The 24,755-nt window shown below is 37.9% G+C and overlaps 2 protein-coding genes across 4 annotated transcripts in view; both read right to left on the reverse strand.

The window, feature by feature from the left end:
• Positions 1-1,039: 1,039 nt before the first annotated feature.
• Positions 1,040-8,007, reverse strand: LOC114146693 (tubulin beta-2A chain-like). Of its 2 annotated transcripts, XM_028020972.1 has the most exons (5): positions 7,752-8,007; positions 7,289-7,397; positions 7,021-7,029; positions 5,843-5,953; positions 1,040-2,427 (listed from the first exon to the last, which is right to left on the reverse strand). In XM_028020972.1, the coding sequence occupies exons 1-5, from the start codon at positions 7,806-7,808 to the stop codon at positions 1,355-1,357; spliced, it is 1,359 nt and encodes a 452-aa protein (XP_027876773.1). In that variant the 5' UTR covers positions 7,809-8,007; the 3' UTR covers positions 1,040-1,354. The 2 variants fall into 2 exon arrangements, with proteins under 2 accessions (XP_027876773.1, XP_027876774.1); XM_028020973.1 differs by lacking the exon at positions 7,021-7,029 and having other exon boundaries at positions 7,752-7,997.
• A 1,242-nt stretch (positions 8,008-9,249) lies between these two features.
• Positions 9,250-24,755, reverse strand: part of LOC114146692 (solute carrier family 22 member 23-like) — a 36,869-nt gene continuing 21,363 nt past the window's right edge. For both annotated transcript variants that reach the window (XM_028020970.1, XM_028020971.1), the window contains exons 4-10: positions 23,636-23,804; positions 21,961-22,088; positions 18,287-18,389; positions 17,456-17,691; positions 16,013-16,045; positions 14,784-14,910; positions 9,250-14,215 (exon numbers count right to left, since the gene is read on the reverse strand). In XM_028020970.1, the coding sequence (XP_027876771.1) occupies positions 12,751-14,215; positions 14,784-14,910; positions 16,013-16,045; positions 17,456-17,691; positions 18,287-18,389; positions 21,961-22,088; positions 23,636-23,804 (2,261 nt within the window). In that variant the 3' untranslated portion in view covers positions 9,250-12,750. The remainder of the gene's footprint in view (positions 14,216-14,783; positions 14,911-16,012; positions 16,046-17,455; positions 17,692-18,286; positions 18,390-21,960; positions 22,089-23,635; positions 23,805-24,755) is intronic.

Here is a 24,755-nt window from a genome sequence, read left to right on the forward strand (position 1 = left end):
CAGCTGTCAAATGAAAAAAAATTCTTGGTTTCCCCACATATCTATGGGTGTGACCTGACGCACAAAAACAGTTCTGGAGCCTGTTTGTCCGTTTCTCTGTGCATGTTGTTGTTACTATGTTCCAGTCCTAGGGCAGACTGATCATATCAGTTTTATCTATCGTCATCTTTAGTTTTGCATGGCTTATTTCACTTTCTCCACACTGTTACTCTCTAACAGTGTTCAGCGAACACTGTTAGAGAACATAACAATCTGGTTGCTCAAACAAGTCAGTTAGATACCTTATTGCAAAATAATGCAACACAACAGGATGTCACAACAGGTGTCTTTGTTTGAGCTAGACTCCTAGAGAGTTTTGACACATGAATGGTTCAAGTGTTTCTCAGAAAGGTTGTTATAAATTATCTAGAGATGACAAGCTTCTACACAACCTAAAAGGTGTGTATAGGTGTGACAGAAAAAGAAAAGGTTCATCATTTCTCAGGAAATCAAAGGATGGCCCTGGTTTTGGTAAGTATTATTTGTATTTCGTATAGATAAAAAGCAAAAGTATAAATTTTACATCAACTTCTTGTTATTTTTTAGAATCTTACTTTCTACCATTGTATGTTGTTTAAGGTATACTTAAATAGGTGGCATTTGTCAAGGGAATATTCACATGGATGACAGGAAAACAAGTTTGTAAGGATAACACAAATCATTATAATGTCTCCATCTGTTTGACTTGTTTCCATTATTTATCCCAATAATGTATCCTAGTTACAGTTTTTCTCAGTAGCTTTGGTGCATTTCTTGAATCATTTTTGCCATTTGCGGAACGGTAAGTGCATTTCTCAAAACAATGTGTGAAACCAGTAAAACACTATGGACAAACCTGCAAAATCCAGTTTCTTTCTTAAAACCCTTAATTCAGGCCTTATGCTGCCAGTTGTCAGCTATAACAGAAACAAAATATGGGAAAACATACTTTAATGTGCTTCAATTTATATGTTCAAGCCTTTGCACACACATTTTATTCATAAAAAAAGTAAACATGGCATGAAGTTTAATTTGAATCGTTTATTGTACATTGTAGATCATAGTTGCTTGATGAAGTGTTTGTTACAAAACTGTAAAGCAAATGTCTGTGCTTGTTCTTACATTTGCAAAGCATTATTATGGAAATAAAATACATCATCCCTTAGTTTTGTCAGGTCCTAACACCACTAATTAGCTTTGGCAATAGCAATGTTTTTCAGCAGCATTATTTAGAATAAGCATTTAGTTTTAATCTGCGCTCTGCAATATTAAATTAAACATCTATATCTGAAGCATACTACATGTGTTCTAGAACAAGTTCAATGCCAATGTCTAATCAGTGCCGCACATCTTCCTCATCTTCTATTTCGTCTTCCTCATATTCGCCCATTTCATCAGCAGTGGCATCCTGGTACTGCTGATACTCTGACACCAAGTCATTCATGTTGCTCTCAGCCTCAGTGAACTCCATCTCATCCATTCCCTCTCCAGTGTACCAGTGAAGGAAGGCCTTGCGACGGAACATGGCAGTGAACTGCTCCGAGATTCTCCTGAAAAGCTCTTGGATGGCCGTGCTGTTCCCGATAAAGGTGGCAGACATCTTAAGGCCACGAGGGGGAATGTCGCAAACGGCTGTCTTGACATTGTTGGGAATCCATTCCACAAAGTAGCTGCTGTTCTTGTTCTGGACGCTCAGCATCTGCTCATCCACTTCCTTCATAGACATCCGCCCACGAAATATGGCTGCCACCGTAAGGTAGCGCCCGTGGCGGGGGTCGCACGCTGCCATCATATTCTTGGCATCAAACATTTGCTGAGTGAGCTCTGGCACAGAAAGGGCACGGTACTGCTGGCTGCCACGGCTCGTGAGGGGTGCAAAGCCTGGCATGAAGAAATGTAAGCGAGGAAATGGCACCATGTTGACTGCCAACTTGCGGAGGTCGGCATTGAGTTGGCCAGGGAAGCGGAGGCAGGTGGTTACCCCACTCATGGTGGCTGACACCAGGTGGTTTAGGTCTCCATAGGTTGGTGTGGTCAGCTTCAAGGTGCGGAAGCAAATGTCATACAGGGCCTCGTTGTCAATGCTGAACGTTTCGTCTGTGTTTTCTACAAGCTGGTGGACAGAAAGTGTGGCGTTGTAAGGTTCCACCACGGTGTCAGACACTTTAGGGGAAGGCATGACACTGAAGGTGTTCATGATCCGGTCAGGGTACTCCTCACGGATTTTGCTGATGAGCAGTGTGCCCATCCCTGAACCTGTGCCTCCACCCAAGGAGTGTGTAAGCTGAAAGCCCTGAAGGCAGTCACAGTTTTCAGACTCCTTTCTCACCACATCCAGGACCGAGTCCACCAGCTCAGCTCCCTCCGTGTAGTGACCTTTGGCCCAGTTATTTCCAGCTCCACTTTGACCTGCATGATGGAAAAGGTTAGAGAGTTATTGTTGAAACAAAATTTAACAATGAACTATTTTGAACAAATGAACATGATCTACAGAGGGCTCTCTCCACACTGCTGCACTGAAATAGTTTGCAGGCTCTTGATTTATTCTTTCTCCTAATAATAGAACTTTGGTAGGTGCCCATACACCCCAAATCTCTTTTAAAAGCAAGGTTTATTATTTTATCTGAATTTTATTTGTGAAAAAAATGTGCTGATGAAACTTTTTTATGAATTACAGGAAAACCCTACTCCTTAAACTTTGCTACATTTCAATACTTACACATAACAACTACACGAAATGTATAAATGGTTTTCAGTATTTGTAGAAATAAACATCCTCTTTTAACTTGGCATCACTAAATAAAATTCAGTACAATCAATTGCTTCAGAAAGAACCTAATTAGTACATAGAGTCTGCCTGTGGTCTGCAAAGGCTATAGGCATTTTTGTTAGAAAACCTTAGTAAATAAACAGCATCATAAAGACTGAGGAACCCGACAGAGTACATAAATGACACTTTTGAGAGTAAAGTCATAAAATAACATTCTCATTATAATCAGATGCAAAAAATAAAAATAATAATTTAGACCTACATACAAAATGTTATATGTGGCAGAAAGCCAACACTGCATACCACTCCTCTTGCCTCAGTGAAACAGGGTGGAGGCATAATCATGATATGGGGGCATGTTTTTCTGTGGGAACTGGGGAAATGGTTAAAGTTGACAGGAAGATTTATGGAGCTAAATATAATGTAGCCCAGTGGAAAAACCTGTCTGAGGCGGGAAAATACCTGTGGTTCATTTCCGAGTAGAACAATACCACTAAATATACAGCCAATACTACAATGGAATGTTTTGTTAGATTAGCCCAGTCAAAACCCAGATGTTAAATCCAACTGATAATCTGTGGCAAGGTTTGAAAATCACTGTGAACAAAAGCTGTAGAGTCAATCTGACTGGATAAAAATGTGATTCTCTGGATGATCAAATTACCAATACAAAAATAATCAATTTTCAATCAGCTTCGGATTCTAAGGTTGACATTTGCAGTTTGCATTTAACTCTGTGTCTAAGTTCTATAATCCACAGTGTAAATGGATAAACACATGTTTTCTTCATAGAAAGGCAAATGACTGTAAAATGTAAGCACAAGGTGTTTTGGCTCTGTTCTCATGCATCTCATTCATAGACTCTTTCCTGCAATGTTGTGCTACTGGTTGCAGCAGAACTGCAGCTGTGTTCGAGACATCGGCACAATGGTGGCATTAGTTTCGCTCGGTAGTACCACATTTTCACACCTCAAAATAAGATAAAGATCATGGACATACCACAAAATCTACAACGGCTTACTTATAGAGCACCTGGTGATGGATTTTTCAGGGCTTTACATTCAAGTGACATAATCACCATTAAGCATCTGATTTGTGCAATCTAAAGTTGCAAACACCAAATTATAATCTCTAATCAGATATATACAAAAAACTGTATTATAGTCTCTTAGTTTATAAAAGTATATAATATTTAGACTTACAAATTTTGCTTTGATTTTATTTAATTGATTTAAACTGTGGCAGCTGTGGAAGCAATACTGCCTTGAAACAAGAAGGTTCGAGGCTTGAATCTAGACTTTTATACAAAGATTTTGTATGTTCTCTACTTGTGCATGTGTGGGTTTTCTCCAGCTATTCCGGTTTCAAAAACATGTCAAAAGACATGACTGTTTGAGTAATTGTTCTCTCTCAATTGGCCTCAGAAATGTGTATGTGTGCAAAGTTGTTTTTTCTGTGCGTCTCTGTGTTGCCCTCTGATGGATGGGTGACCTGCCCCTAACCCAAAGAGGGCTGGAGATAGCACCTTCCCCCCACATTTGATGAATGGAAGGTTTAAACTTGTGAAAGGTCATTATATTGAAAAAGCCCTTGGTTTGTTTTTGGTTTATGGTTACTTCAAAATCTCACGTTTTTGTTTTTTGTTTCTTTGACACATTTATCAAGGAGGATGACATGTTGTGCTTCATAGTTTGCTTTTCTCCCCCTGACATGTGTCCTCTTCATTAGGTACACATGTCCAATTGCATGTCAATAGGAATAGTAAATAAGATAATCCCATAGCAGCAACTCAATGCATTTAGGCATCTAGACTTGGTGAAGATGCCTTGCTGAAGTTCAGCCAAGGTATGGGAAATATCATCTCTGAATACATTTGTCAAACCTTGAAGCAGATGGACTACAGCAGCTCATGACACACCAACTTCCACTCCTATCAGCAAAGAGCATGAAACTGAGTCTACATTTCACACAGGCTCACCATGCCTGTGTGAGACAGTAACAGATTGGAAAAACATTGCTTGGTTTAATAGGTCTTCAATAAGCTGTGACATTCAAATTGTAGGATCAGAATTTAGCGTAAGAACATAAAAAGCATGTAAAAACAAATCCTCCTTTGCGTTAGTGGATCAGACTGGTGGGGGTGATGAAATGGTGTGTGAATTTGTTTCCTCTGGACACGTTGGACCATTGTCTTAATGCTACAACCTACCTGAACATTGTTTCTGAACATGTCATCCTCTTTACAGCAATTTACACATCTTCTCATGGTTACTTCTGGCATGATAGTCCATCATGTCACAAAGCTTATACAATCTCAAACTGCTTTCTTGACATAGAGTTCACAATGCTCCAATGACCTTCACAGTCACCAGATCACAATAAGGTGGACCACCTCATGGAAATGTAGTGGAGCAAATCATGGCTGGGAAGCTGACAAATCTAGAGAAACTCCTATAATGTTAAATTGAAGCAAAATTTTACAACTTCTTGAATCTACACTTGATATCCATTGAATCTACTGCTTGCAAAGTGTGTCTAATAAAATGGCCAGTGAGTGTCAGAAGGTATCATTCTGATCATTTTTGGTAACTCAGCCATCTTCCTGATTAAAGTGATTTAACTCTCCCCTAAACACAATAATCCCAGCAGTGTATTGATATTGTGACTAATAAAGTACTAGGACATAAGCAGTTCTCCATCCATCCTTTGTTGACTGTTAGTAGTGAATGTCTAGCTCCAAGGAAGGGGAAATGAAAAGCCCATCTGTGATGCATTGTTTCAGCTCCTGTAGCCTCATTTGCAACAGTGCATCCTGTGTTCTGCCAAGTCACCAGAAGAGGTGTCTGACTCTGACAATGACCAATATTTTCCACACCACAGAGAGAGGCTGCGGATATATTGTGAGTGTGGTACGGTGACAATAACACACCTGTGTAGTGTTCGCTCATGAAACTCAGCACAGATTTCACATAATATGGAAGCAGTTTCTGAAATGTGTTCTATGTCCAGTTTGCCCAGATTAAGCAGTAGCATTTGAATTCAACATCCACTCACCAAAGACAAAGTTGTCAGGTCTGAAGAGCTGTCCAAATGGACCAGAGCGAACAGAATCCATGGTTCCAGGTTCCAGGTCCACCAAGATGGCACGTGGCACAAATTTGCTACCTTTGAACACATGGGAGGTGAGAGAAGAAAGAGAAAAAAAAGGCTTTAGTAATATTCTGCATGTTGGCAAAGTTTAAAATAACACAGGGTGATTTACCCCCCTTAAAGATGCTTTGTCTTGCTTTTTTGCCCTTTTCTTTTGGTCACAGTTATTTCAGATCAGCTAACTTTGATACCAGACAACGATGTCTGAGCAAGAACAACAATCTTATTTAGAAGTTATGTAAAGAAATGCTGCAATAATAGGTAAAACTGTTGTAACCATTGTGTTGCAGTTTTGCTGCAACCAGTAACACAACATAGCAGAAAAGATTGGATCTAGCAGGGCAAGAGAACAGAGCACATGCTCTCTGTGTACCTTTGACGGTGAAAGGGGAGTTTTGGGTGTGACACCACAGCAAACACACAAGCAATCTTTAAGGGTGCAAATACCTTTTCACAAAACAGTACACATTTAATTAAAATGTATTAAACTGCTAAAGTGTCAACTGCTAAAGCCACAAGCATATCAGGACTATTTTTGAGGTGTTTTATTTGTCCAGCCTCCTCTTTGTCTAGGGCCGTTCCAGAGAGCAAAATACTGCAGCATGCTGCACTGCTTACCAACTGAATTTCTGCAGAGTCCACTCAGAAAAAAAAATCAGCTATGCCCTATGCATTTTTTTCCTTCTTTTTATGCTCAATACTCAAGTTCTAATGTTGTATGACTAATCAAAAAGCCATGAGAATTATGTTATGCAGATGTTCAAATGCAGTAGTCAGTGAGGCTACCGACAGCAGGCTACACTGGAACAAAAGGATCAATAATGTCACACTAATAGGAAATGGAAAAACAGAGTTGCTCAAGCTTCTTTCAGCTGTAGCAGATGAGACCACAGTTTGATGATAATACACCTGGAAAAGACATGCTGACTAATAAAATGTTCTGCTAAACAGACAGAAGCGTGCAGAGAACAAGCAGCAGATAGAGTGTGATTGGGATGAAGTTCAACATGCCACAACAGATACTTGAGAAAATTTTAAACAAGCCAGAGTGTTGAGGTCAGCTATACAGACACTGCAGGTACCTGTTGTCCCTGCAGAGAGAAAAAGAAAGAATGAGGGAGGGACACAGAGAGACGTTTTAGCAAGATCACTGTCCTATTTCTTTTTTCCCTGCACCCATGGTGCAACCTATTTTCCCCTGCAGCTTAACTTGTGACGTGGACATAATGTATCATGGCATTCAGATGAGATCTGTGCAGTGTAACGCCATGCATTGATGATGAGAAACAGATTGATGTGGCGGTAAAGTATTCAGAAGCATTTCACAGACAACAAACATTCCTCTATTACCTGAGGCCTCATTGTAGTAAACGTTTATCCTCTCCAGCTGCAGGTCACTGTCACCTTGGTAACTTCCGGTAGCGTCGATGCCGTGCTCGTCGCTAATCACCTCCCAAAACTAATGAAGACACATACTTTTCCGTTAGGGATTTGGAGCGTAAACACACCGCGAAATGGACTTTAAAGCGTGTGCGTCAGGCCTTCTTTTAGCACTGCGCATCTGCAGGGTGGCAGATTGACACTCAGCTAGCTGGTGGGGGTACTTTGCTGCAGCCACCGAACCCCACCCTATGAGTCCAAATGTCATTAATAGTTGTCAATTTTAAGTATTTATCTCTCCAAAATTCAATAGAGATTCTGTTTTAATTACTTGGCTACAAAACAAATGCGTCTATTTTGATAAGGCAAGACGCGTGGCGGAGCTACTTGAACTTATTTTCAAAAAAGTCCTAACAGTTGAAAAATGTAATACCTTCGCCCCAATCTGATTTCCACACTGTCCAGCCTGGATGTGAACGATTTCCCTCATGGTGAGCTGCGGATGCGGGGGGGAGAGCTTTCTCGACTCAGGCTTCGTCCACTGTCCTGTCTGGCGTATTTCTGAAAATCACCCTTATTTCTATACTGTGTCGGCGAGATAGACCGACACTTTGCTGCTCGGATGACGTTAGGCGTGGCGCAGCATCTCTCTCAGCCAATAGGAGCGCCCCGGGTTGATGCAGTGCACTAGGGGATGCTGCTGCATCATCCCTCCCTGACATCACCCTGTCCCGTGTATGGAAAAATTTTGCTTGTTTTTGCTGGATTTAGGCTGTTCTGTGCAAGCTCAGTTGATTGCTAGTTCTTTGTCAGGCGACGTGGGTGGGGAGGTGCGTTATCTAGCTGTTTTCAATGTATGAGTTGTGTGTGATGCTGGTAAAAAAGTTAAGCTTGTTAAAAAAAAGGAAATAGCAATACCAAGACAAAGGATTTTCCATTGAATGTCCACCAAGGATGTTAAATGGTGGACATTTAAGATTCACATGACAAAGTAAATATTGTAAAATAAAAGGTTTCCGTTTAAAGAAGGGGCTGAGGAGTCAGTGTCATACACACGGCTTTGCTGCGTGTGTATAGCACTTCTTTACTGCAAAACTCCAGCTTCACAGCTGCTTCAGTGTTGGCTGGAATAATTGGCTTGTAATCTTCTAAACTAAGTGTACAAGAAGCAATTAAATGACATGTTGTTCAGGAAAGTTGTTACATGTGAATACACTGCTTCTTTAGAATGTCACCTTCAGCTTTTACTGCAATTAATTCCAGCTAATGGTGTCATGTACAGTTCTGGAAATAATTAAGAGACCACTGCAAAATTATCAGCTCCTCTGATTTTACTCTTTATAGGTGTATGTTTGAGCAAAATGAACATTGTTCTTTTATTCTACAAACTCCTGGCAACATGTCTCCGAACTTCCAGGCAAAAATGTATTATTTACTTGCAGAAAATGAGAAATGGTCAAAATAACAAAAAACGATGCAGTGCTTTCAGATCAAAATTTGGTGGAATAACTGTGAGGTTTTCAATGGGGTTCAGTGCAGTGGTCTCTTAATTTTTTCCAGAGCTGTATAGGCCAATTTGGGAAAATATTGCTTGATATCGTCAAGGGTGTTACACTGGGTTATCACCGCCACCATCCCTCCTCCTCTTCCAACTGTTTTTTTTTTTGTATTTCAGTAATTGTGCAGGATAAATGTCATTGTATGAAAATGATTTGGCAAGAACCTGGTTTCATGACATCATTTAATTATGGAGATCAACACACTTGTGCTTTACTTGAATGTCTAGTGTCTTGCCCATTTTGATGGGTGATTGAGAAAAATAGGTCATGCAATATTTCTAGCTCAGTGAAAAGAAGAGGACATGGCTTACTTAAAAACAAAATAACCTAGTGTGCTTATCTAAAAAAAAAGAAAAAACATAAAACAAATGCTCAAATTTCATCAATAAATAGTGGTTTAATTCAACATGTATGGCTTATGTACAAGTGCATTATGTCTGTTAAAATAAAATGAAATCAAACAAGCGATACTTAGAAATGTACAATCCAAGGTTTTTTTTTTTTTTTTTTTTTACATTCATTTGAATCTCCCAACAAAGAGATTTTGAGTCGCTCAACTGAGAGAAGCAAAACCTGAAATGTGTGCATTGGGTACTTCATCTCCCTGGAGGCTTATCAACTGGATTCAAAATTAATTTACCACTCCTTTGATTTGTGATCCTTCAACTTATCTTTCCAACAATAAATGTCAGCCCTACAGCCTTAGTCGCTGGTGCTGTCGTTGCTCTGCATTGCCTCCATTTCACTTGAAGTTACACGTAAACCAAAAACCTAATAAGAAAAAGTTGGATTGGATGCAAATGCGAAAAAAATGAAAACATAATCTCTCCTCTTTGCACTGAAATAACTGCATGGAAGAAAGTGAAGTAACAGATGTCAGAGGAGACAGTACCAGGTGTTGTGCTGTGTTGAAAATTACTATAGTTTTTTTTTTTTACTCCAGATTTGCATTTAGATTTCAAGTATACAAACTTTAATTTGGCTGCACACCCAGATAAATACTAACACACACATTGAAGACTCAGTCAACTGAGGCATCCACCCACTCACAAACACGGAAATGCAATGTAAAAGTTAATGTGTGAATAGCAGTCCCTACATTGTGTTCCGAATCCAAATTCCCTTTCACTCTTAAGTATGCCAGTCTATTTTAAATGGTTGCAGTTACTTGTGCTTTGAAGTGTAGTAGAATCGAATGTGGCATACACTATTTGCATCTGAAATTAGAGTACCACATGAACATCTTAGTTACATCAATAATGAAACAATCAGAGATCACCCCTAATCAATCAGCAAGTGAGCTAATTTTCTCATATCAAACATACATTTTAGAAAGATTTAGAGTTTGATCGATCATTCAAACAATCAAAGATATGTAGCATTTTCAACAATTAGCAAAGTGTAAGGCTCTTCACAGGTCTTTCACATGATAACAGAGAATTTTATAGGTCTAGTGATGGATTAAATCCTGACAACACCTTAACAGATCACCTTAGCACATCCCTGGATAAATGATCTACAGAGTTTTATCACATTTCAGATCACAAGACATTGTCTGTCTTTCAAGGTATACAGTACGGCACTATTATTATTATTACTAATGGTCATTGTGAGGCTTGTTGTAAACAGTAGAACATCCACAGTCACACATCCTCCTGTACACAAGTATTACAACTTCAAAAGCAAGAAGTATGAAAGTACTACAACTGTTACACAAGTGTCTAAGTCCAGTAGGCTGCAGTCCGAGGTGGACTTTTGGAAGCAAAAGTACTTCCATGAGAAAGAGTGTTTCATTTCGTCAAAATCAATATGTCAATTCGGAACATGTCATTCTGTGTAGTATTTTGCATTTTTTAAGACTAAGTTGTGCATGTGTATGTGCAAATATGTATGTAAGGAAATAATGACATAATATGTTAATGTCAGAACATGATTTAGAAAACACACACACACACTATAGGTTATCAATGCAGCAACGATTGGCAATCGCATCAAACATTTTGGACAACTAATTTTTTTCTTTGTTTTTTTTTTTTCCTCGAAGATTTAACAGTTTTGTTTACACTTTCACAATAGATTTCATGCTTTATCCCCACTGCACAAAAATAAAGTGCCACCATATTAAGGTGCCACAAATACTGTAATAAGGATGTATAGCTCCGTACATTAAGGGCACACCAGGGAGAGTTCTGAAAATAATACTTTGGAAATTAACAAAAACAAAGCTGAATCAAGCTCGAGAGTTAATTAACATACTTGGTGATAACTAGAAAAAAAGAGGATTTGCATACAATTATTTTCACTGGCTGAAACAACTCTCAAACAAAAGTTGCTCCTTACCCACAAAAATCATCATGTGCTAAAAAAAAAGCTGTTTGCCTATTTTTTGCTCACTTTAACAAAAAAATGCAACACATATAGTAGTATTCATTATGCAGTCTGAGAAGAGTTTGGAAACAAAGACTGAAGTTATGCCACATTTGGATTTGCATATTGAGATGGGAGTACCATCTATTTTTAACTGTGCCTTTCTCTGATTGCTTTATCCAAGAGGCTGGTTGTCAAGTGTTGGCAGAGAATGGGAGAGGGTCTTTTTTCTCTCAAAGAAAAATACATTTCATAACCAAAAAAAAGAGCAAAAAATACAAAATGACCATCAAAAGCAATAGCAATCAATAAAATAATATGAACCCCAATGAATCTGCATTTTATAAATCTCATAAGGGATGCCTCAAGAAAGAAGTCAGTGTCCCACTGAAATCCCCTTGCCTTCAAGACCCAATTCTCATGAACGTCTCATTAAAGAAAGTAAATCAACTGGAATTATTTCAAGTGAATAAAGTTATCTGTTGATTTCTGGTTAAAAAACATAATTTTTAGACAGAAGTGGATAGGCATATTTGTCCTTTTCTACGCTGAGATGAAATGTGCTAATTTTAGGGTCAAGAACCTCATTAGAAATCAAAAATTATAAAGCTAGAGAAAAATATGTTGGGTTCCCAAATGGAAAACAGCCTTAAAGATGAGAACTCTAGAGAAATTGGCACATAAACAAACCCAGTCATCCAAAATTCAACATGGTGCAAGATCAACTTCACATTCTCTTTATACGTCTCCCACAAATATCCCCAGGAAAAACACTGTACTGCTATTTATGTTTTGGCACTACATCAATGTTCATTTTGGTTAGGGCAGTATTTGGTATTTGTATTTGGTGAAAAAATAAAACAAGGTGTCCAATTTAAATAATTTACATTTACAACAGCAAAAATACTTTGTAACATTCCAATTTCTTTGTCCATATGCAAGGCCTTTTTCATAGATGCAAGTTAAAAACATTTTATTTAAGCAAAAGCATTGGTGGTATCCATTGTTATTACTGGCTTTTCATTTCTTCAGTAGAGCTGATGACATCTCTGTAATCATTGGCATTCAAAATGACAGTGGTTTTCCCCTCTTTCTCTCACCCAAAGTTGTTGTTTAATTAATTTATTTAATTATTTTCAAAAAAAAAGAAAGAAAAGAGTACTTTATACGCTGGTGATTTCCAGTCATGTTCCTGAAGAGCAGATGTTGACATTACATTGTTACAAATCAGCCAGTGCTGCAGTCTCTCACTTGTGTGGTCTTCAGTTATTGGCGAAATCCAAGATGACACAAGGAAGGCTGGAGAAGCACTGAAGAACATAAAGCAGCTAGTGTATGACAAGTCCACTCAGATCTAGTTTGGAACAGTCTTCATGAAGTACCTGAAGTCTGGGCTTGGCAGTTCTTGTCCCTCCCCCCCAAGCTCCATGCTGTTTTATGGATGTAGGTGCCTGCCTCTTGGTGCGACACATAAAGCTTCACATTTTTTTTGGCTGCAACACATAATCATGTCAACGCTGTGCTATTATCAGTGTTGTTTTCTGTGCTGGAAGTCTCCCTGTCCATGATAGCTATGACACCAGAGTCTATGGGGGAGGACACAGTGCTGTCCATTAGGGAGATGGGAGCTGCCTCAGCAGGGACTACATCCACATTGGAATTTGACTGTACAGAATTTAAATCTACAGAAACGACAGAATCTTGTACAATGTTTGTGGATGATTCTAGATGTAAGGTATTCACAATGTCTGTGACAGGGAGGACAGTTGGACTTCTCGCTGTGGTGTTGACGGAGGAAGAGTCAGCAAAGGGTGTGGGATCTGAGTCAGCAGGTGGAGCGCACGTGTGTGTTGGTGACACAGCCACTAAACTTGGAGGAGTAGAGGAATGAGAAGAGAGATCTTTGCCATTGGAGGGTGCCGGATCTAAATGAGGTGGCTCTGAGTTTCTAATATAAGGAGTACATGCAGTTTCAAATATTTTTTCTACCTTAGGGGCAATATCAAACTGTTGGGTAATGGAGGGTGAAGGTTGGGCGGGTTGGTCCAGGTCTGATGTTGGAAGGAGGTCTTCTAAAATACCAGGAGCGTCCTCAGATACCGGCGACTTGGATGTTGTAATGATCTCATCAGTGTCATTTTCCAGTGGGTTCGGAGACTCTAGTGTGGAACTAGGACGGGGCTCAATGACGGGGGTTGTGCAAATCAACAAGGAGGCCGGCAATGTTTGAGGGATAACGGGAGGTGAAGAGCCATGCAAAGCAGCAGTTCCAGTGCCATCCTTACTTTTGGGAGAAGGAGTCGTGTCATTTACTTCAAGATGGATATTCTCTTTTAGTAGGTCTGCAGATTCCTGAACTGCCAAAAGTTCTTCTGCATCTGCTAAAAGTGGATCTGTGGCGCATGGGGCTTTGTGTAAAGGACTGGAAGACAGCAGGCATTCTTTGTTAGGTTGTATGATGGTGTCTTTACCTCGGGTCATTGCAGAGGCTGATAGTGGAAAAGGAGAGGAGTGACCACTAAGGTCTTGTGGCTTAAGCAGGTCTGGTCCTTCCTTCAAATTATTGGTAACGGACAAATCTCCAGTTGCCAAAGCAGTCAAATCAATTGCCGAAGAGGCAGTGGAGGCCATGGTTGACAATGCAACGTTGGCTGTCTCATGAAGTGGTGTGTCTTGCACTCTGGAGTAGTCCCTGTTGGGCTCTAGTTGATGGAGCAAGAGGTGCTGTTCTCCCAGTTTCCTCTGGAGGAGAAGTGGCTGACGAGTGTAGTTCTCACCATCATCGATGGTCTCTGGGAGCGACTGGTTACGGGTCTCAGGCAAAAGAAGAATGCAAATGATGCAAATGAGAGTGCAACAGGCAAAAATGATGTGGTGAAGGAAGTAGCCTTTTTGATTGTGGAGGTCCATGATTGGTGCAGTAAGCATGCCAAAGCCAGCACTGGCCAGTACCAGGCCTACACCACCACCCCTACAAGGAAAGATATTAACAATGTTATTTAAAGAATGCTCATATACATATCTTAAAACAAGATACAAACATTGGCACCTACAAGAAATAAAAGCAAGTCCTACCCTGGGTAGACCCTCAAATCATTGCTATTAAATAAATTCTGACATTATTTGATGTATGTATTTTTATGATCTGTTTTCAAACAGCAGCACCTAACTCTCAACTCTAAGTAGTTTTTGCCTCCTATGGCATTACTCAAACGCAGCACCAGATGGCGGTCTTGAGGCATTTTCATTGGAGCTCCTTTTAAATGACCATACTTAACAGAGAGCTGCAGAAGAACCGATTATTATTCTGAAAGCAGTTCAATCTTGTAATTCAAAAATTCACCACGAGGTAGAGCCAGTAACATAACTGTGACTTTAGAAACAGTAAACATCAAGTCAGCAAAGCATTTAGCATGCAAATAAATAAACAAAAAAACTTAAAAGTTAAATACAAAATGAAATTACATAAACAAAACAACCCTTTCTACTTCTACACAGTCTTCAAAACCCTGATGGATGTTGACAATGGTGTAGATTACCTGATCACAGTGGGAGTGATTTCAGCACAGAAGAAGATGCTTAGGTTGCTGACTGCGTGAGAGGAGAACATACCGATGATGGAGAAGGCAACAGAGAAATCCCTATTCAGCGTAGATTCATTCTGTTCTGAAGAAACAGCAGACACATGAAGCAATTTAACTCAGCACCCCATTTCATTAGTAAATGCATTATAGTACTTTGTGGAACATTTCAAAACATTTTTAGAAATATAATTTTGTTTTTTATTAGTTAGAAGTGTAATTCTGTCAAGAAACAAATGATAGTCGTTACAGTCTAGAGAATGAGAGACACACAAATAGAGGCTGATAAGTAAAAGTATAAGCTTTTATGTGAGGGATACGAGACATGATCTGAAGTTATACAAAACATTATTTCTTATATATTTTTAAGCACTATATTGTGTAGTAGAATTTGTGGCAGTGACACATTTTACTTGGGCAAACATTTAACCAGTTGAATATATAAAAAAAGAGCTAAGCAAAAAGAAGATTATTATATGAACAAAGACCGCAGTTACTTAACTTCCCCACCGCAACCATGATAACAGCAGGGATATAACCAGATGGATCAGGTTGTTTAACATAGCTGTCATGTGGACAGCTTAAATCCAATAAATGTGTTTCATTACGTAAGGACAAGAGAATCTGAAGTTTTAGAGACTGAATTTGAAGGCCATAATTCAGTATTTTATGACATTTTATGTTGCACAAAGTGGTAAAAATCACATATACTTTTAAATCGTTTGGGTAAACATTAAACTGACTACACAACAATCTGTCTACATAACTACACACTGCAGTGTTATAACTAGGAAATGTGTGATCTTCTGGTTTCCTAGAAGATCACAAATCTTCTGGAAGAGAAGATTTGTGATCTTCTTTCCCAGAAAGAAACCAAAACAAATAAGCCATAAGATGACCATAATAGCATCCAAAACTTTATTATGACCTCCTTTCTGCATCACTAACAGCTAAGAAGATGCCACATAAGTAATTTTCAAAACCTTGTCAAGAAAATGCATTAATCCATGTAATATGTTTTAAATGTGATGCTGTTTCAAATCGGTTCAATATGATAACATCATATCAACAAATTAGGTTTAAAAAGTAATCAAAGCAGAGGCAGTTATTTAGTGATCAACATTTGATCAAAACTGTATCAGCATATGCAATTAGTAACAATATAAGGAATAACCAGCTGGACCTACCTATATTTAAATGATTGCTGTACTTCCAAAGCACTGAAATGACAAAGAGATGAATGGATATGGATTACTGAGAAAGTGGGAACAATAATCACAAGCACTCAATCAAGAAATTAAAACCTGGTCAAATATTAAAAAACATTCGGTGTAGTTTGTTACTGAATAAACAGTGTTGTGCATTTTGGACCATCTGGAGGACATTAGACATAAAGTTACTAAAACATGCAATTATGTTAGGTTATCATTCTAAGAACAGCAAAGAGTAACTATTATCAGTTCTTTTGTGTTTTAACACTTAGAATAAAGGTTTCACAAATCCTAAACTGTGCATAGTGAATTTTTGAGCCGTGTACTAACGATTCAGTTCAGCTTTGAATGCCTCAAGTATTTTGGAATTGGAACCAGAGATGATCAATTTGTGGTTCAGATTTTTTGGGCAGCTGTGTTGTGTTGCCATATTGTTTTACGGTGCTCATACAGCACAAAACAGTGGGGGGTGCTGCTGCTCCCAAGTGAGTGCACAGGAAAACAAGAAGCAGACAACAACCCCACTAGACCATCCCCACTGGAGAGTTATGTTGCTCAGACCCAAACCTCCCACCAACTACTAGCAAAAAATAGGATTATAAGATGGAAATAAGAATATAAAAACTATCAAAGGGTGTAATGTATCACATTCAACTGAAAACAGTTTATCTACACTTGTGACGCAAATATTTTGGAAGAACATTATATGCATTTCAAAAGCATGTGTTTATAATTATTTAAGCTACATACTCTGCAAAGCATTCCAACTCATAATAACGGCATGACTGAAAGCTACAACAGATAACTGTCTGCTAGAATTTATTTGTGAACTACAAAAATCACATTGATCATTTATAAATGTCCGCATTTTAATTCATTCTAACTTTCTTAATTTTTCTGAACAAACATAAGATTTGAAAAATGAAACACACAAAACTGCATTTCATTCATTAATTTACAGGGGGGGTGGAGGGGTTAAAAACAGAGCCAGAACTGATTTTTTGTGTTTATTCCAAGGTTAATTAATATTCTTAATTTTTCAAATCCAGAGGTCTGAATGATCCAGTTTAAAGAGAAGGCAAACCATTGCTAATCTCAAACAGGTTATTCTCTCCAGGACAGCCCTTTGTTTTGCTTCATTCGTATTCTCCTCAACATTGACTATCCTTTCTGTAACTTAAAAAAAAAAAACAACAACAAAAAAAACCACATTCCCACAGCATGATGCTAACACCTCCATAATTCACTGTGATGACAGGGTGTTCAGGATGCTGTGCAGGGAGTTTTCTATCACTCATAGCCCTTTGCATGTTGGGGAAAAAGAGCTTATTATATATGGTATAATTCGGTAAATCACACTGGAATAGGAGTCTTATTCTAAAAAATTTAGGAATTTTCTTTTTTTTATGAACTACTCACAATTCAGCAAGCCCAGCTGCAGTAGTGATGCCAGAGCGGTGATGATCATGAACATCAGAAGTCCACCACGCCGGCCCATCAGGCTCACTGCTGGGCACAACGCAATGCACGATGCCACTGCTATACCAGCCTTGGTGTAATATTCTGCATAGAAGTCACGGAATATGGTTTTTTCCTCGTTCTCTGGACTCACCATGCTCCGGGCAAAGCAGTGGTGGATCCCATAGCCTGTTAACCTGATCAAAAAGTAAACAGAAAAGCAGGCTTTTAGGAGAATACACTGGGAAATAATGCATTTAATATCATCCTGTTGACTCTCTTTTCAGCTTATGATACAGAAAAAAAGAAAAAATAGAAAACTCACAAATGTAAACATTGGCTTACTGGCACAAAAGAGCAAAGCTCATAGGCACACATTAAAACCAAACATCCCCATTCTCTCTTCTGGCTGTCTAATGTTTCCCACAGGCAGAACTCATGTAAAATTTATGCTAACTGAGGGAGTCAGGGGCACCGCACTGAAGTATGGATAAAGCTACAGATGAGACCTGAGATGGAGAGATGAGAAGAGGGGAAATCCCATCAGGGATAAAAACACAGAGAAGCAGCAAAGCAGAAGTTAGAGCTGAAGATCAATGTTGTATTGAACTTCCAGGTTTATAATGGCATTGTGAGTGCACCAAATGGCGGCTCTGACTGGCATTACCCCCACCCATTTATTTATGTGAGCAGCAGCTCCTCCTACCATTGTTCTCAAATCCTCACATGCAGATACATTAGAACTCAGAGACATCGACGTTTCTCCAGCATCTGCATGAATTTGACACTTACGAGTTGACGCACAGGACGACAATGTTCTTCCACAGGTTCCTCGTACCAGCCATTTTCACAATGCAAGTCCTTTTGGGTTTCTTCTGAAGAGCATTTTGTAGTTCTGGGAACAAACATATAAGGCAGTAAATAAAACAAATGAAAATGCTTTGGGATTTTATAATTAAAAAACTGTTTGGTAGTTGGTAAAAAGAAACCCAATAATTATTATTTTTGGTCAATATTGAAATCACAGCAGTTTAATTATTTCAAGAACAGATAAGTAGAATGCTAATGTGACCCAATATTTTTTATTTATTTATTTAAATTGTTTTTATTGTTTGTTTATTTTCTCTTTATTTACATTGCTTTGATTACTTTTTGAAACCAAAGTTTCAACTGAAACACAAATTAAATAAGCAGAAGGACAGGATATAACATTGCTATTGCATAGTGTATTTTAAGACAATACATGTTCTTATAGTTCTCTAATATTGCCTTGTTTTGTTTCCTTAAGATTTCAAATGTTGCAACTTTTGTCCTCCAAATTGCTGTGTATGCAGAGAAACCAGTGACTGCAGCATGACTACTAAACAGACTGAGTATCAGCAATGTTCAGCTCTGGTCACTTTTAGATAAAGCATCTGTTCTGTTGAATAAGCCAGGCCAGATCAGAGATTTCTCTGCGGGTTTGTTGCAAACAATAGCACTAAGAGCAGCATTCATGGTGAGCCATTGAAAAGACAACACGCATAGGCTACTGAAGACCTGACAACAAAAACAAAGCTACCTTAACTTTTCCTTGGCTGTCAAATGAACTTCACAAATTTTACATAGTACCCGTCTCATATGTTTAGTGTTTAATATATGAAGTTTGAATGTTTCCATAGAATTTAGAGTCTAAATGTTACAGTCTCCATTTTGTTTTCCTTCAGACTTGCAGTGTAATCATATTTATTCATTTTAAACATTCTGGATTTTTTAAAATTTACAATTAATTAAGTAATGAGGGCCTAATTTATGTTTATTTTTGTAATGCTAGTAGATGCAGTTAAAATATGTCTAGCTGCAAACACATCTCTGACTATATTTTAATCTGGTGAGTTGAATAATTGCAGAAGTTTATTGAAAGAAAAAATATACTGAAACCTAATTTATTTCTGTAGAAATGTACAGTATTTGTTTTAAGAAAAAATACTAATATAGGTAAATAACTAACAAAACTACTAATAAAATAAATAGCTAGTAGTTAGTGGCAGCTCTAAGGGGGACCATAAAACCTAAAAGCCATCTGTACTGATCTGAGCTTTAGTCCACAGATTTATAAAAGGTAAATATATATTTTTTTTACTCCTGTTTTTTTTGTGTGGTTTTTTTCCCATTTTCTCAAGATGTTACCCAGGAGGATTATGTTTTGATGCAAATTTCATGTCATGCTTGTAGCATTCTTATCTGGGTAGTTGACAGCATTTTTCCCCAGAAAGAGACTTACAAAAACAATCTGAACTTATTACATGTGGACAAGTTGTTGGACAGTATTTATTTACTTTCAAATACAGACAGTTATGCTGACACAAAAATTAGCAAAATGTTCTTTAAATCAGTTTTGAATCAATAAAAGGAAACCTTGACATTGATGCAATAATAACGCCACAAAATATTGAGCGTACAGGTTTCATGCGAAACTCGGTTGACTGAATTCAACAGCTTTCTGAAAAGGCAACACACCCTGTACAGCAGGTACACAGTGGATGTTTTGATATCAGATTTGAGGTTGCCACAGAAACACACCTCTGATATGTGGCATTGTACTTTCATGTTGACTCAGAAACTTCTCAGCATTCCACACCACCCCCTGAAATTCATCTCGGGCTGAAGCCCTGCAGTCGTTCTGGTGATTCCCTGGCCAAGACTCAAAACACTGAATAAGGTTATTCTTGCTCACATCATCGAGTGAATTTTCCAAAGATGGAGTAATTAGCACCATTGTATGCATTGCATGCGACTATGTGCGGGAACTCTTCTTGTACTGAGACAGCCTACAAGTCTGAGAGGGGAAAAATTTAAGCATACGGTAGCGGATTTTCTGCTTAACTGCTGCATCAGCTCACATCCACTGTGTCTAGCAAAAAAAAAAAAAAAAGTGCTACTTTAACAATCAGTGGTTCCCCTTTGGGCTTGTTTCCAGGAACAGATCCTTTTACATTTCAAAGTTGCTTGATTTTCACCATGGAGCAAAAACTACGAAACGGCAGCATGTTAATCAGTGATTCAGTTTTACAGCTCGACACAAATGCAATGTGCCATGTCATCAACACAGATCAGTCTGCTTTCTCTCTGACTGGTCCCCTGAGAACAGAAAAATGTACACAGGGTCAAAATGCCTGACCTGCCCCCATCTGCCATCTGACCATTTGCTTCAGCTCATCCTCAGTTGTACAGGCTGTAATAAAATTAATAAACACTTGAGTCTGTCATAATGTAATGTTCAGCTCCCACTGCCACCTCTTTAGTGGAATGTTACTATGGTAACAAGACAGGGAATCCACATAACCTTGTCAATTTGTCTAATTTAGGAAAGCACAGCTGGAGAAACGAGTATCTTTCAGACTGAGTGAACAGGCTTGGCATATGACAAGAAATAAAATGTTTTCACTAAATGTTTAGTTGAATCTCACTTTTTAATATACATGTGCATCTCAGTATATTAGAATAGCAATGAAAAGTTATTTGATTTCACTTATGTAGTTCAAAAAGTAAAACCATTACACCAATTCAATAAAAACAAAGTAATATACTTTTTTTTTCTGTTCATTTTCGTCAATACAGTTTAATGAAAACCCAAACTCCAGTTCAGAAAATGAATACCAATAGGTGAGATTTTTACGAGACAAATTGTATTTTACAGCCTACATAATCACAGATAAGACTGCCGACTGGACACTTTTTCAGCAAACCATCATTTACACTCTCCAAGGGGGGATGATAAGCCTCAAAATGTCATTGCTAAAAATGCTGGCTGTTTACAGCGCACTGTATCCAAGAATACCAATAAAATCTTAAGTGGAGGGAAAACATGTAGTAGAAAAGAGTGCACAAGCACCATGGATAACAGAAGCCATTTTAAGAGCCTGAATGGTCCCTCTGATCTTAACCCCATAGACAAAATATGAGGAATTACTGGAGGGAAGATAATAGATACCAGAACAAACACTGTAGATAAACCAAAGGTCATTATTAAAGCAACCTTGACTTCCACAGCAGTTTAAAACAAAATCCACAGGCCAATCCCTACGCCAAATGCATTATTGTGTTAATACATGCAAAAAGAGCTTTACATAAGTATCAAATGCATATACTGCACTGCACATTGACACATGTTTCAGTGGCCCAACATTAGCGAAATAAAGAAACCAAAATAGTGTTTTTCTTCCACTATGTTTCTCATCAATATGCTTTGGACACAGACTTCTGTGATCAGTCAACTTGACCTTTTGTGACATATTTTAACTAAATTGTTGGTTTTCATTGGTTGCAAGCCATAATTATTGAAATTCTCATAAATAAACCATTGATATAGTACTGTGTGTAATATACGTATGTAACACGCAAGTTGCACTTTCTGGAATGAATTACAAAAAAAAATAACTTTTCAATCTTTTTTTTGATTTATTGAGATGTGATTGGTTTATTACCTGCAAGGATGTTATCTGCATCACGTTCCAGGTTCACTTTATTTTTCTTTTCTATGTGTCCCATGATCCATTTGGAGCGGCAGTACTGCTGGGTTGCCAGCAACCAGCGCAGCGACTCAGGGAAAATCCTGTAAAATAGGTGGGGAATGTTTTTGTTATTACAGAACATAAAAAGGTCAATGCAATTAAAAGGTCCTTGTGTTGAAAGACCAGTTGAAATGTCACTCTGTCATGCACGTTGCCATTTAACCACAACCAGGTTTCTTCCAGCGAGACAGTATTATCTAACTTTAGGTGATACTCTCTCATAGCCTTTGTTATAGCTACAGCTGCTGTCATTTGATATGCACCATTACCAGATATTTGTATTGCTATAGGTTTCACAAATGCATGTGGGAAGTTCAGCTTCTTCAATTATAATGTTACTCTCCCAAACTGTTTCAAGTATTTATATTTCGAAAGCTTTCAAAAACCAACATGACTGCAATGGACAAAAGTGAATGTTAAAGTACCGGTAATTCAAAAACTTAGGAGCCCCCATAAAATATTAATTTTTTTGTTAATAAATGTTTGACTATCATGGTCTAATCAAATGTTTTTTTAACATCTGTAAAATTAAGTATTTAATTGTACTTACACAGCCAAAAAATAAAAAAAAATTCTTAACTTTAAACAAAAGATCTTCTACCTCAGGAAAACATCATACCCCCCAAATGCTACCGTTTCCACTTTCAGCTGAAATATGTTCAGAGAGACATTTCTTGTAGCCATCTGCCAGTTTCTGGTATTAGTTTGAGGAAACTTTCAATCAACCCCAGCCCTTGCATGTGACTTGACCATTTTAGGAAGTCTCTTTTCTTACCATCAGTCAATCTAAGCATCTGATATTTATGCAGGGCAAACCTACTTCAAAATGCTTAGTAGCAACATTTTAATTATGTCTGATTGATGAATGAGAATAAATGCAAGGGTGTTCTTTTGTTAAGAAAAAAAAAACAAAAGAAAAAAAGCATTTTACAGAAATTTTTAGTTTCCCCCATGATTACATTACACAAGTGTACCTTTTACCTGCCCACAGGACATTTGCAAACATTTACTTAAAGAATGGAGATGGAAAACTGTGGCTATTGTCATGTACTGTATGTCTACAGTTTCACTTCACTACTGGAAATTTCTGTAGGTTCTGCACTAAAGTAATGGACATTTTGTGTGTAGCAATTACTGATTAGTGATCAGCTATGTATTTTGTTGAACCTTCTAAACAAAAAGATGTGTGGCATTAATGAGATCCTCAATATGATAATGTAATAGTGCTTATTCTTTCACATATTGACTATGATCCTCAAAGCTTCATAAAAGTGAAAGAGAGCCACAGCAAAAATAAAAAAAACTTCCCTAAAGAAATTCAACAAACACATCTTATTTCCAGCAGATTTTAAATATATACATGGTGCAAAATGCAATGCAATAATACAATCCTAATGAGTGCCTCATCAGATCACAGTGCATCATTCTCCACCCATTCTGTCCTTTTATTCTTGGATGAATTCTTCCATTTTGCTGGTCTGAACATATGATAAAACGTTCTATTTTAAAACAAACAATACAAAAACAGAGAACTTTAAATTATCCCAGAGCAAATTGCTAAGTTTTCCTTTTTTTTTTTTTTTCTTACCAAATGTAGGACAGCATAAGCAGCAGGGGACAGATGATGACAGCTTGTAGTACCTGCCAGTCGTGACAGAGGTATGCCACTCCGGGCATCAGGAGCTGACCACCCAAAACCACAAAGCTGGCCACCATGGTCATGGAAAACCTCCATGTTGGCAGGCACAGCTCGATCCCTGAGGGACAGAAAAGAGAGGTTAGGTAAAGAAACTTTTATTTTGGTATTGGCAGGCTGATTACATTTTATGTGTATGCATGTCAGTTCACATAATTCTACTAGATACATAACTTTAACTAATTAGTATGATTTACTGACATTGTTATGTCAATAAATCATAGTAATATCTGATATCCTTGCCATATCTGATATATCAGATATTGCCATATCTGATATATCAGATATGGCAAGAGTTACACTTCTACCCTTGCCACACTGTTGAACATTTGTCTTTTGATCTATACTTTTTGTTTCCCAGCCACTTGACAATATAGCACACACTATGACTCCAAGATGAGTCAGAGTACTATCGAAGTTATTATATGTAAGTACTGTAAAAGACAGAGCACCTCATTTGTGCTAAAAAAAGACAATACATCTGAACATAAATAAAAAAAACAACACAGCATACATCAATCTTGTTGCAATGATTAAGTCAGAAAAGCTCAGGTTAGTTTAATCAGTGGATTCCTGTTTTGTCTTTTTTCCCCTCATGCAAACATGGTTAATCTTGGACTCGCAACACTGTCTGTGCATTTTACAACACAAGAAATCAACAGCACCTTAATATTCAAGATGCAAACACAAAGAGACCAGCCTTGATTAATCAAGCAACAAAATGGAACACACCCAACAAGGAGTGGCTGACAAGCTAGAACAAGATGCTTGACAGTAATACACATAGATGGGTCTGTATTTTTTTGAAACAACACGAGTTTTATATTTTATAACATCTACAGCTGTCCATGTAGGCACATTTAGACAGTAAGTTCCAGCAAAATATTTGTAAAAATACTCATCATGCACTGATTTATGGGTGAATGAAGAAAAAAAATAGATGTTTAGTTTCAGCTCCTAATTTTTGATATTACAAAGTCATCATTTAACCAAGAAAAACATTCTTAATGTC

The sequence above is a fragment of the Xiphophorus couchianus genome, chromosome 6 (genome assembly GCF_001444195.1).
Source record: "Xiphophorus couchianus chromosome 6, X_couchianus-1.0, whole genome shotgun sequence".
NCBI classification, from domain to species: Eukaryota; Metazoa; Chordata; class Actinopteri; order Cyprinodontiformes; family Poeciliidae; genus Xiphophorus; species Xiphophorus couchianus.